The sequence below is a fragment of the Engraulis encrasicolus genome, chromosome 3, assembly GCF_034702125.1.
Source record: "Engraulis encrasicolus isolate BLACKSEA-1 chromosome 3, IST_EnEncr_1.0, whole genome shotgun sequence".
NCBI lineage: Eukaryota > Metazoa > Chordata > Actinopteri > Clupeiformes > Engraulidae > Engraulis > Engraulis encrasicolus.
In genome coordinates this window covers 28,114,003-28,126,373 of record NC_085859.1, presented here as the reverse complement: position 1 = coordinate 28,126,373, position 12,371 = coordinate 28,114,003, and the positions used below count along the sequence as shown (strand labels likewise).

The 12,371-nt window shown below is 40.8% G+C and overlaps 1 protein-coding gene across 2 annotated transcripts; it reads right to left on the bottom strand.

Moving 5' to 3' along the window:
• Window positions 1-4,747: 4,747 nt before the first annotated feature.
• On the bottom strand, window positions 4,748-7,562 carry otpb (orthopedia homeobox b). Of its 2 annotated transcripts, none has more exons than XM_063194406.1 (3): window positions 7,502-7,562; window positions 6,805-7,187; window positions 4,748-5,467 (listed from the first exon to the last, which is right to left on the bottom strand). In XM_063194406.1, exons 1-3 carry the CDS (start codon window positions 7,560-7,562, stop codon window positions 4,949-4,951), a joined length of 963 nt encoding a protein of 320 aa, XP_063050476.1. In that variant the 3' UTR covers window positions 4,748-4,948. The 2 variants fall into 2 exon arrangements, with proteins under 2 accessions (XP_063050476.1, XP_063050477.1); XM_063194407.1 differs by having other exon boundaries at window positions 7,526-7,562.
• Between the last annotated feature and the right edge of the window lie 4,809 nt (window positions 7,563-12,371).

Genomic DNA, 12,371 nt, shown 5'->3' with positions numbered 1-12,371 from the left:
CAGGATAAACCCGCTATGCCAGATGGCCAGTCCAGCCCTGGGTGTGTGTTTGTGTGTGTGTGTGCGTTTGTGTGTGTGTGTGTGTGTGTGTGTGTGTGTGTGTGTGTGTGTGTGTGTGTGTGTGTGTGTGTGTGTGTGTGTGTGTGTGTGTGTGACCTTGAGGTCGTTGCACCTGTATGGTCACACTGTTGAGTCCCATACAGAGTGGAGCTTTGTCAACTCTGACCAGGTCACTGCAGTGAGTGACAAATATGTCTGGAATAAAACTGGAGTGTGGGGTGTGAACAGTGGCGTTCACAGACATGTTGGGGGGGCAGGTCCTGAAGGGGTGCGGCATGTGGAACTTTGACTGCCTTACTTACAGAGGCTATACAGGCTATATATATTTTTTAAACCCATTAAGACATGCCTTTATAAATTTGCTGTTACCAGTATGGATATGACCAAGTCATATACTGGATATGGATATATATATATATGGATATATACCAAGCATTACTAAAGGCTCTGTCTTATGTCATAGTATTGTAGTACTATGGTAGTTAACTTTTCTATGACTATTACAGCGTGCCACTGGAGGTATGGCGTGCATTAAGGGGCTACAGATTTTTTTTGTCTTTTTCAACTTTATTTGATAGGGCAGTGTGAGAGGTGGACAGGAAGCGAATTGGGAGAGAGACGGGGAGGGGTCGGCAAAGGACCCGGGCCGGGAATCCAACCTGGGTTAGCCGCATGGCAGGCGAGTGCCCTACCGGTTGGCCACGGCAGGGCCATAGGCTATACATTTTATCAGAGCATTATTGCCACATGCTTTTGATCGTGAAGCATTCATCATTCAACATTAACCACAGTACATTGTGACCAAAAACTTTTGAAAAATAACTTTCAAAAAGGGCAATTTTTTTGTCCAGTGGGGCAAGGGGCAGGTGCTTTAGCACCACCTCGTCCCTATCTGTGGACGCCTATGAGTGTAAAGAAGAAGTACTGTGGGTTTGCAGCTGAATCCCACCAACCCCGCTGCTGCTGCTGTGTCCGTCCCTCTCTCTGCCTACTTTTGTCTGCCCACATGCAGAGACCTGAAAATGCTAAATAGATTAATTTATTTGAAAACATGACTCGGCCCGGATCCACCCTCATAGTCAAATACTGGCATCACAGCCAAACACCCCAACCCGACCACACACACGCATATGCGCATGCGCACACACGCACGCACGTTCGTACATAAACACAGCCTTTAATCAAATACACAAAAATAAAATAATAATCCCTTCAGCACTGCTGTGTGAGTGTGTTGGCACATATGCTGTGAACCACTGATATGGCACAGCAGCGCAATGATGAGCGTTAAGGATTTAGGACAAGTGACCTTCAGATCCCTTCAGTGCTCATCATCTCCAACATTAGTGCACTGCACAGCGCCAACAGCCAAAGTCATATCGATTTGCCTTTATTTTAAACAAACTAACAACATAAAAGCAAACAATCTGGTATTATATGACATGAAATTAGTAGCCCGTGTATTTGACATGGCTCGAGGTCAGAGGGGGGTGGGGGGTTGGGGGGCTGGTAGGAGCCAGTCACTACAGGGATGCGAGTGGTGATGGAGTGGGGGGTGATGGTGATGGTGATGGTGGTGGTGGTGGTGATGATGGTGATAATCGTGGTAGCGGTGGTGGTGGTGATGATGGTGATGGTGATGATGGTGGTGATGGTGATGATGATGATGATGATGGTGGTAGTGGTGATGGTGGTGGTGATGGTGGTGGAGGGGGTGGTATCATTATGTAAGGAAGAACATGCACCCTCGTCTGTTTGTTCTCTCCCCTGTCTCCCCTTGCTGCCGAGTGGCACTGCATGTCATAAGGAAAGTGTGTGTGTGTGTGTGTGTGTGTGTGTGTGTGTGTGTGTGTGTGTGTGTGTGTGTGTGTGTGTGTGTGTGTGTGTGTGTGTGTGTGTGTGTGTGTGTGGTGTCGAACTAGGTTAACCAGGAAGTGACCTGTGCATTACCCTTTGTTGCCTAGGCAACTGCTGCTGCCCTGTTTAGGACATCTGTGGCAAACGAATGAGCTTTCCTAGTTATTAACAAATCGTAAAATGTAAAACATATAAATAGTTATTATTGAGTTGACATTACAACCCTACCTACAGACATTGAAATGCATTATCCATTATGATCCAAGATGTAGCAGCCACGTTGGTCCTATTACATGCCCATTTAGGAGGCAAGTTATAGTGATGAAATCTTGAAAATATATATTTCTACATTTGCCAAAATTATACCCTGTGTATTTCATCCAAAGACTTGCTGGTAGTTTGTTATGAATGGTGCCTGGTGCTCCTGTCGAGAAGACGTGTCCTTTAATGGATGTTAGTGCGGGATATATGCTCCCCCAGATGCGCCCTTTAATCCAGCGCTAACCACGCCACTGAAAGAGCGTCTCAGAGGGGACTTCTGTCAAACCACTTAGCAGCCAATTAACAACCTTAATGGCATTCCACCAACAGTTTAAACTGCATCCTCCCTAAGACAGCGACGCCCCCGCGCTGACAGATTTTTAAATAATTGGCCATACACTCCCAAATACCTGGAGCTCCTGCCTGCCACTGTAGAATTCATTATTGCAGGCTAAGAAGGTAAAGCCTTGCAAATACAATAGCCAATAGCCAAACACTTGACGGTGTTGTGAATTGAGCATTTAAATGTTTGGGAGAATGCGATCACTTGTTTTGGTCATTAGTGTTTGAAAAAAACGATAGAAAAACGAAGGTAAAAAACCCTCACGCATAGACTACTGGCACACTGAACACTACAAGGGAAATAAGGGCCGAAGGGTTAGCGGAACTAATGCAGCGTTAGCTAAATTAATCCGAGCTGAACCTTGATTAGGGAAGTCTGTCTTGTGAAAACTGGGCGGCGCCATATATTGCGTGCGTAAAAATGGAGGGAATGCGTAAAATGGAGAGTTTTGTTTATATAGGCCTACATTAGATTTCAGCATCCTTTTGTTTTTAGTTTGTTTCTCTTTATTCTATAGCCTAATAATAGGCATTGACCTATCAAGGGATGCCAGTTAACCAAGTGTGCAACCTTGACTCTCCATCTCTAAGACATGACACCAAGATACCAAGCCATTGTTTTCTCCAAAAAAACCTACGTTATCCTAAAAGCTGCAATATGGGATGCGTTCTTTACCAGCCATCATTTTAAAAATACACGTGTGGTTTTGTTTAGTAATAGTATGCTAGCTATCCACAGCTGTGGCTAATCCTCAAAATAAGGATACCACATCACAACCACTAGGATACACTTAACACAAATGCTGCGTAAAAATGATAATCGTTTGAGAGCCTATACATAAAAAGTCCCCCATCCCAACGACAAAAAGGGGGCGAAGATTAATGTTACCAGAGGCTTTGCGTGCACTGAACTGATTATTTCACCAAAAACCTGACATGTCTGGATACACTGGCGCTGTCTAGGAGCCATAATAGTGAAAAATATCACATTTATTTTAATATTTAGTTGAGTTATTGCGTGACAGACGTAACCGAGAGCAGCCTCTTTTGCAGGTAGATTAATTATTTGTTCTACTGCGTAAATTACTCATCTGTCACGTTTAGGAGATGGGTTGCGCATTCAGGTTGTGTTTATTGAGCTTTTTCACCACCACTATAGGGTAATGGATGCCAAATTGCTGCTCTAAAATGTTCACTGTTACTGTTACTTTTGCCACTAATATTAAATGGCTGAAGTGATCCTAATAATAATAATAATAATAATAATAATAATAATAATAATATTATAACAACATAACAGTATTCCTGTGATGAAGATGCATCCTAGATCCAATGTCATACATATGTCACATTTTGAAACAATGTGACTAATATATTTCCATGCAGATAAACTATAACATCACGAATGAAATGCTACCATGCCATGCGTAAAATGTCACCTGAGCCCTCTGTTGTAGGCCTATGCTGTTAAATAGGCCTAGCTGAGAATGTTCTGCCACGCACATTTCTGCTCCTCCAGTGGTTTAGTGGGCTACTGGATTCTCTATAAATCACTAAAAGACAGAGACGTTTTTAATTTGACGTACTGAAAATGATATTTATTTATCCATTTACAATAATTTCATATAAACCTGTTAAAGGAACAGTGAGATGCTTTTGGTGTAAGTCAAACAGTTAAGAACCCTATTTCAGTAATAAGCACAGACAGTAAACATACCACAAATAAATTAATAGATCAATTAACAAGAATGCTTATACAAACATCTCTTCTTTAACATAACGTTTTGTCTTGTCATTTCGCCTTGTTTTTTATTCGGCCAACACATGCAGCCGAAGGTGTAAAATGGTATTTTTTTATTCGTTCGCTTTTTTTTTGCGGTGAGACGTGTATCTTACAGCCTACAAAAATGAAGTTCGCCAAGTCCATTTCGGCCTACACGTTCTAACCTTTAACCAAGTCTCGCATGCTGTGCATGTGGAACTGGAAACTCTGTCCCAGATTTCTTAAATAAATAGAAAAATAATTTAAGGAAACAAAAACAAACGAAATAGGTATGATACTTCTTGAAAGACTCATAAAAACCTACAACCACAAATAACGCGACCCCTACATATGACGACTGCCTGCTATAAATACTGTACATAAATAAGTTAAATACATCAAATAAATAGCCCAAGTAGAGGAGGGGTTAGATACAGAGGGTTGTTTAGGATCCAATTAATGAGAATCGTTTTACTGAGAATGTGCAAAATACAATTAAGAGTTTGCAATAAAACAAAAGAAGGTATGAAATGCTATTGGCACGTCATCTTGTTCTCGTTGACTATTTCTCGTGACGAATTTTTCAGAACCTGAGTAATCGTTTCCTCTGTTTAAAATGGCGGGGTTGAAAGAATTAAAAAAACACACACTGAGCGTTCATCATCATTAGGTGAAACTCATAGAAACCGTGTGCTCCAGAGCTTTGCGGCGCAGAGACGCGATGCTGCTCCCTCTCCACACGTCGCTATCCGGGGAGCTGCACAGCTGGGGAGAGCCAGTGACATTGGTGGGGCCGGAGAGAGACGCGGGGACCATGCCGGGGAATGTGGGTTGGTACAGGTGGGATTGAAGGCCACCCCCGTTGGATGACAACCCGTTGGAGATGCTCATTGAATTGCCAGGATGACTGCCGAGGCTGCACTGGGACAGAGACTGGGCCATGGCCTGCTGTCTGCCCAGGGTCGGCGGGAGCTGGAGCTGAGAGACCCCGGGCATACCAGCGGCAGCCCAACGGGTGTCATTGGCATGAAAAGAACACAGGCTATCCCCCATAGCCGCCGCAGCTGCCGCCGCTGAAGGGAACTGAGGCAAGCCGTGCGTGGGTAGCAAGGTGCCTGGAGCGCGGAACACGTTGGTGGTCTTCTTGCGCTTCTTCCACTTGGCACGTCGGTTCTGAAACCACACCTGAGAAAAGAACAAAAAAATGCGTTGAAATGAATCATAGTATACAACATTCACCCAGTGCTCTGCAGTGACAAAGAAGTCGTCATTTGTCTGCCCAACTTTGTAACAATAATATAATCCTTCCCCCGATAGGCCTATATTACGCATGGTTTAAATGATACCAACATTACGTTTGGGCGGACAAAACAATGAAAACAGCGCAAGAAATGTAATGGAATTTTACAGTAAGAGAGCTAACAATATGATTTACGGAATAGTTTTGCCCCCACTCTAGCTATTTTCCTTCGATGTTCCTGCGCCCTGGTCTATTTGCACAGCATCGCTATTCCAGTCTACATTTTCCCTCTGAGCAAACAGGGCGTGATGATAATGGAAGCCAGGGAGGTTTATAGAGACCTCAGCCTATAGGGCGCATGATTAATGGGCGCTAGTAGCCGGAACATCACATTAAAAGTTTTATCTTTTATTCATTTCAAGAAGCCAGCTGTGAAAAACGGAGGCATAAATCATCTTACGCACACAAGAGCGCATTACATTACAAAAAAGCTGTCAACAATATAGTTTGCCCTTTCTCTTATGAAGAGATTATATCTGATGGTCCATTTCTCTCGCAGGGATAATGCTGGAGGTCCAGCCTTTAATGCATTGCAGTTATTTCATTTCCAATAGCTGAATAGCAACTTCGCATTTTCCATGAAGCAATTATGGCACACGCATTGGAACATGCGCTATACGCGTGGGGAAGTATTTGTGAGTAATGGCTGTTTTAAATGTCGAAATGCCATTAAATAATTTGCATTATTTTCACATTCGCTATAATAGAAAGAGCTGTGTAATAAATAATTCTGTATTTTGTTGATGATGATGTTTTGTTTATGCCATGAACATGCCGCCATTATTTACAGTAATCCATGCGGCTGCTCACTGCTTGCAATAATATCATTTGCAAAGCTCTCACTACATGAACTGCAGGACATAAATTAGACCATCTCCAAATGATTTCACATGCCCATACATGTATAAATACAAGCTCGTAATTTTATATTTATATCCCAACCGATCCTTTTTTTATTCAACTTGTTCTTTTTTATCTTCCTATGAGCACTATTTTGACCAGCACCTCATTTTAGTGTTGCCGAGATAGACTAGTATGGTGTTGAATCTTTTTCTCTTGTTTTTTTTTTTTAGATAGTCCTACGCTTTAAAACCCCGTGTAGTTATGTGCTCAGTATCGTATTTTACCAATTGTTAAGTCCTTGGCAATTTCCCATCTGCGACCATGCAGGAAAATGATGCCGTTATTACTGAAACATATCCAGCCGGAAATAATGGCTCACCTGCACTCTGGATTCCGTTAAACCGATTCTAAGCGCGAGCTCCTCTCTCATGAAGATATCAGGGTAATGGGTCTTAGCGAAGCTCCTCTCGAGCTCGTTCAGCTGAGCCGGGGTAAAACGGGTCCGGTGACGTTTCTGTTTCTGCTGCTGAGTCTGTTGGCCGTTGGACTGGTTGGAGATCTGCTGGTGGTGTTTGTCTTGGTCTTTGGAGTTGACCTGCATGCCGGAGGGATTGGGTCCAGTATTAATATCATCTCCTGGGAGAAGTGTTGCGCCCTCCACGCCATCTCCACCCGGGGCCATATCGTGTCCCGTGTCCGATCCTCCTAGCCGACACTTCAAGGCTTCCCTGTGCCCAAGAAGCTCGGATGCATCCTTCATGCCTGGAAAAGAAATTGGAGTTTGTTCAGTTTGTTATAATCGCGTTCTCAACGCCATTCCTGATCGGTGCCCACTTATAGGAATGAACGATCGCATTCCCTTTATTGCATCAAAATCTTGTTAGTGAAGCATATAGTTATTAATTTAATCTCTGCAATCAAATTAAATTAGCCTGGCACCAAATTTTGAACAAAGTCGGGTTATTACGAAGCAAATAAGTCTAATTTCTAGGCTAAGTCTCGCGAGTTATTAAATTGAATTCCCAATTAAAGTGTCCAAATCTCATTTCATGTGTAAAAGTCGCCCGGTTGATCACCGGACCTCAGGCATCGCAACTCACCGAGGCGCGCATCCAGGAGGTCGGCGTGAGATAGCATCCCGCACCGGTCCAGGGTGAAAATCCCCCCAAAACAACACTACAGCCTAAAACTAGTTAAAAGCATATATAGCCTAAATGAGAGAAAATTCAACTTGTGTTTAAAAAGGCGGCACCTCGCATTATAATGTTCTTTACTGGAGCAGGGAGGCGCTTAATAGTTGACTGAACCCATGAGCTTCCTCCAATAAGAACCAATCAGAGACGGAGTCTGGAAATGTCATCCTCAAGAGCCCACACAACCAACCACTAACAACCACAATCCAGACTCATCCACAATAAGTGTCTCATTAGCTTCAAATCTGATTTATTGTTGTTTCATACCAAAAGCACACACAGTTTAGGATGACTGGGTCAATCTCTCTATGGTTTAGAAACACAAGAAAAACACTTGCACACACATAGGCAGAATTTCACCTAAAAATTACCTGTTGTTGTAAATCGGTATTAACGATGAAGCTACATATGTTAACCTATATTCCTCTTGTGTGCCCAATAGTGCCAAAGGTAAGGAAAGACGCACGAATGGATCAGAAAGCTTTCATCCTGCCATAGCAGAGACTTCACTGGCGTCCATTATCACCATGATGTAAGATAGGACTTAATTCTGAGCAAAGCTATCCATCTTTTCTCTCCAAGTTTCCCCCTTTTTCCCTCTCCCCAGCCAACAACATATTTCAGATTGGTAATATATTTCTAACCAGTGCAATTTTCAAGATCATTAGGCATTAAGGTAATTAGTGCCAAATCTATAAGCTTTTATCACGTTTATTAGGAATGAAATCAGCATAAATTTGTACCAATTTAGTGCTGTTTAGACTTCGCTGACAAGTTAGGAGGTCGTGTTACAAATTATATCAGGAAATTAAGCGCACAAGTTGAAGCAGATTGGCTGAACAAGGATTGAAGACCCACCATCCTAATACTAAACTAAATGAATTAAAAGACATGTTGGAAAAAACTCATTAGTCTGCCTTTTTAAACACGTATGTCTTGCTACTTCATGGCCGACTCGGTGCAAAGACTGTCCGGGTGATCTCCCCATGAACAAAGAGATTACATATTGACCTTGTAATTGCACGTTTGTATCGTTTGTATTTGGAGAAGCTCCCCTCGCATGTGTTATGAACGAACGGCCGTAAATTTAATCTCTTTAGCCGCTCACTCCATCGCATGGCGCACAAAGGACGCGCTGAAGCGACAACAAGCGCCTTTTCAGGCCTTTTAATGCTTTTTCTTCGGTCCAGTCGCTCTAGAGTAGCCTATTCTTTTTCATGAACAAAATCTTCCCATAGCCTGCTACTGACACCAGCCGCGGTGACTTCTGAATAGGAGGACGAGCTCTACTGCGGGGAGTGAGACTGCGCTCACACAAAGAGATAGGACCACTTCAACTTGACGCTGCGGAATTTCCACTCGGATACAGAGATATGATGCGCAAGTCACACGCAAGATTTGAGGGTCAGTGATGTTTTTCTTCCTTGATTTAAAGGATGAAACTAAATGGCACCGGTCAGTGCTGTTCTTAGCACGGACGAGTAGCAAACAGTGGCAAAGTGAGCCTTTTAAAAGGACAATGTATACTTTTGTGAACAGTGTGCTGTTGTAAAAGGCGATTTTTAAAAATAAATTGTGTATTTACTCGTAAGCACGTTGTAAGGACCTGTATGTACCTCCATGTGTTTTCATATCATGTAGGCCTATAACTGTGCTTTTGTAATATTTAGCGTTTCAGGTTTATGATATATTTGCATAGCCTTTTCAACTCACACGCATTGTTTAACCATGTAGCATGCAATATCGAGTCTGTTTTGGCTCGTACATAATAGCTGCGCAATAGCTAGCCTATGCATTTAATCCATAAAGCAAACAAATCCAACAGTTTAAAAAGTGCTTCCAATGATAGCCTTGACCTAAAGGATGGAATTTATAACTGGAAATCTCCAGGAAATACGCATGTATACAAACAATGTACAATGAAAATATATGATGCAAATATAAATGTAGATAGGCTAATGTCTTTACTACCATTACTTGACAGCATTCAACAAATTTGATATTGCATTGTTATTATTATTATTGCTATTACTACTACTACTACTATTATTATTATTATTATTAGTCCTATTATTATTATTATTATTATTGCTGCCATGTGTCAATAAATGGCTGATATTTTAAAGTCTACACATGTGGAGTTTATGACATAGGCCCTACAAAATGGCATATTAATAATGACATTTTATATAGGCTACTGTTGCTGACTTGGGATATTATTTATAGGCTATTTACCACCAAGTCTGGATTTGCCACATTTAATAATAACAATGATAATAATAATAATAATAATAATAATAATAATAATAATAATAATAATAATAATAATAATAATGTAAAAAAATATATTTTGGCGAGGTAATTCAAAATACCACATAAAAAGCAAAGGTTATGGGTAAGAAATTTGCTTTCAACATGCACCTATGATACCTGATATTAGGCATTGCCGTTTTAAAAGAATAAAATGAAATGAAATAAAATAAAATAAAATAACAACAGTAAACTGGTGGAAACAAATTAATCTCTTGCTTTTTGTTATTTTTTTCTCCCTGTTTTATCAATCCGTCCAGCACATCAATTCAAGTTAAACAAAGAAAAAAATGTCTTAATGAAGTATATTTGATTGTGTTTGTCATCTGTGTTGCAGGTCCACCAGCTCCACAGTTTGCACAAATAACTTTCTCGAGGAAAAAGGGGGCTTCCATTCATTCGCAAACTAAATATCCTGCAGCGTACGCCACGAATCATATTTCGTGCAGAGAAAATTGGTTGGTTTTGGACCTGCAGCTGAAAATCATAGCTCTATTTTGCGTTCACCGTCTCTCCTCGCGGGGAGAGACGGAGAGGGGAGAGACAGGGTATGATATTTGCAGGGAAGGTGCTCATTCTCCATTCTGCAAAGCAGGTAGCGAGCTCTGCATCTCATTCTTTAATTAAACTTGTGGCCCTCCATGTGGAGACGATTACGACGTGATATATTCGAAAGATGTATAATTAGGGTCCCAAATAAAATAATCAGCATTGAAGAGCGATTTCCTTGATGAGATGGAGCGGTTGGGTGTCACGGAGTAACCGGGTCCTATTACGCAGATAATGAGACATTCAGGGGCGAACCCGTTATCAAAATGTATAAGATGGAATGCGCTCACTTTTTGGGGGGTGAGCAGTGTATCCATTTATCAAAACGTTGTTATATAGTGTCTGAGTTATTATGATGTGTAAATTAAGTGATGCTTTTCACGTTGGCGCTATTATAGGCCTAATGGTCACTTTAAAGCTAATTTTCTTTGCGATAAGAATCATAGCAGCAGAAATAAGAACAACACTGGCCTAACAGCTCCAACCATAATAGTAGTTCGAGAAACAATGCAGCAATTATAACACAATAGCTTAAATCAAGCAGGGCATCAACAGAATATACATAATAATAATAATAATAATAATAATAATAATAATAATAATAATAATAATCATTTGATATTATAAAACAATAATTTGTTATTATGTGTTCTAATGTAGGCCAATCCTAATGTGTCTTTTCTACTCTGTTCAGTCTTACCTCACCTCCTTCCAGTCTACATGTGTTCAGAGTGAACACAACAACAAAACCAAACAAAAAGATAGGCAACACAGATTGACGCCAATTGTAGCAATTCCAATATTTGACAAGTTTACAATTGACCAAAGCTCCAAAGTGACAACACCCTTCTCCTGAGTATAGTGCCAGATGTTGTATGATACTAGCCAGATATTCACATTTTATTGTAGAAATCCAGGATATATCCACCAGCAGGGGCGCTGTTGGTACAAGGGGAAAACTCCCTATAGGTTACTCATAGACAAACATGGGCATGGAAGATAGACATGAAATTACAAAACAATAAAAAAAAAAATGCACATGACATGGTGATTAAGCAACCCTGAATGACGTTTTGATCATGAAAGACTAATGTTATGGTTGAAAAATAAATGGTTTAGAATGTCAACCAGAATTTGAAACTAATGTTTGGCTTGCCTGCAAGAAAGAAGTAATGACGAAGTGCATTAAAGAGAAGGTAAAACATAGTAGATCTCACAATACCTACAAAACACCCATGCAAACTTGGCCTTAGTGTGACACAACAAGTTATGCTTAATCGGAAGTACAGTCAAACACACTAAAAGTGTTGATAACAATACTGTAAACACACTTGATAAACAAACATGAAAGTTTTAAAACTGAAGCTTGCACTTGTTTATTTACTGTAGAGATTCCACAGTATGCACTGTGCTTGGTATAAGCTTTTCCCATACAGAAAAGATAAACTATATACAACTTGATTGACAAAGTGATAGATATACAGTATATATGGACTATACAATTTGTATATGGCACACACAGCCTGGCTAATTATATTATGCAACCATGTTTTTTGGCGATAACTGGAAAAAATATTGGTGCTGTTGCATTCTACTTTTTATGGTGACATCCAAGCATGAACGTCCAATTACTGACCGATTTTTTACAAGCTACGGTTAATATTGTCAAGTTTAAGTGGAAAAATGTGAAAAAGAATTTCACATAATTCTTGCTGGTGGATTCTTGCAGGTGGATTTCAGGGTCTGGTTCAACAGGAAATCAAACACCTTGAAGAATAACTTTTAATGTCCATGTTCGATAATGTTCCATCTCACTGTACAAGGTTCAGCACATCCTTTTTACCCCCCACACGCTTCAAGAGAAAGCGATTCATATCCACAAAGGGATAATTAA

Bases quoted from the DNA above. Each gene is read 5' to 3' on its own strand.
- otpb (XM_063194406.1), bottom strand. From the start codon at position 7,562: ATGCTATCTCACGCCGACCTCCTGGATGCGCGCCTCGGTGAGTTGCGA. The intron at 7,188-7,501 runs GTGATCAACCGG...TTTCTTTTCCAG, and splicing joins GTTGCGATGCCTGAGGTCCG to GCATGAAGGATGCATCCGAG. The intron at 5,468-6,804 runs GTGAGCCATTAT...TTCTTTTCTCAG, and splicing joins TAACGGAATCCAGAGTGCAG to GTGTGGTTTCAGAACCGACG.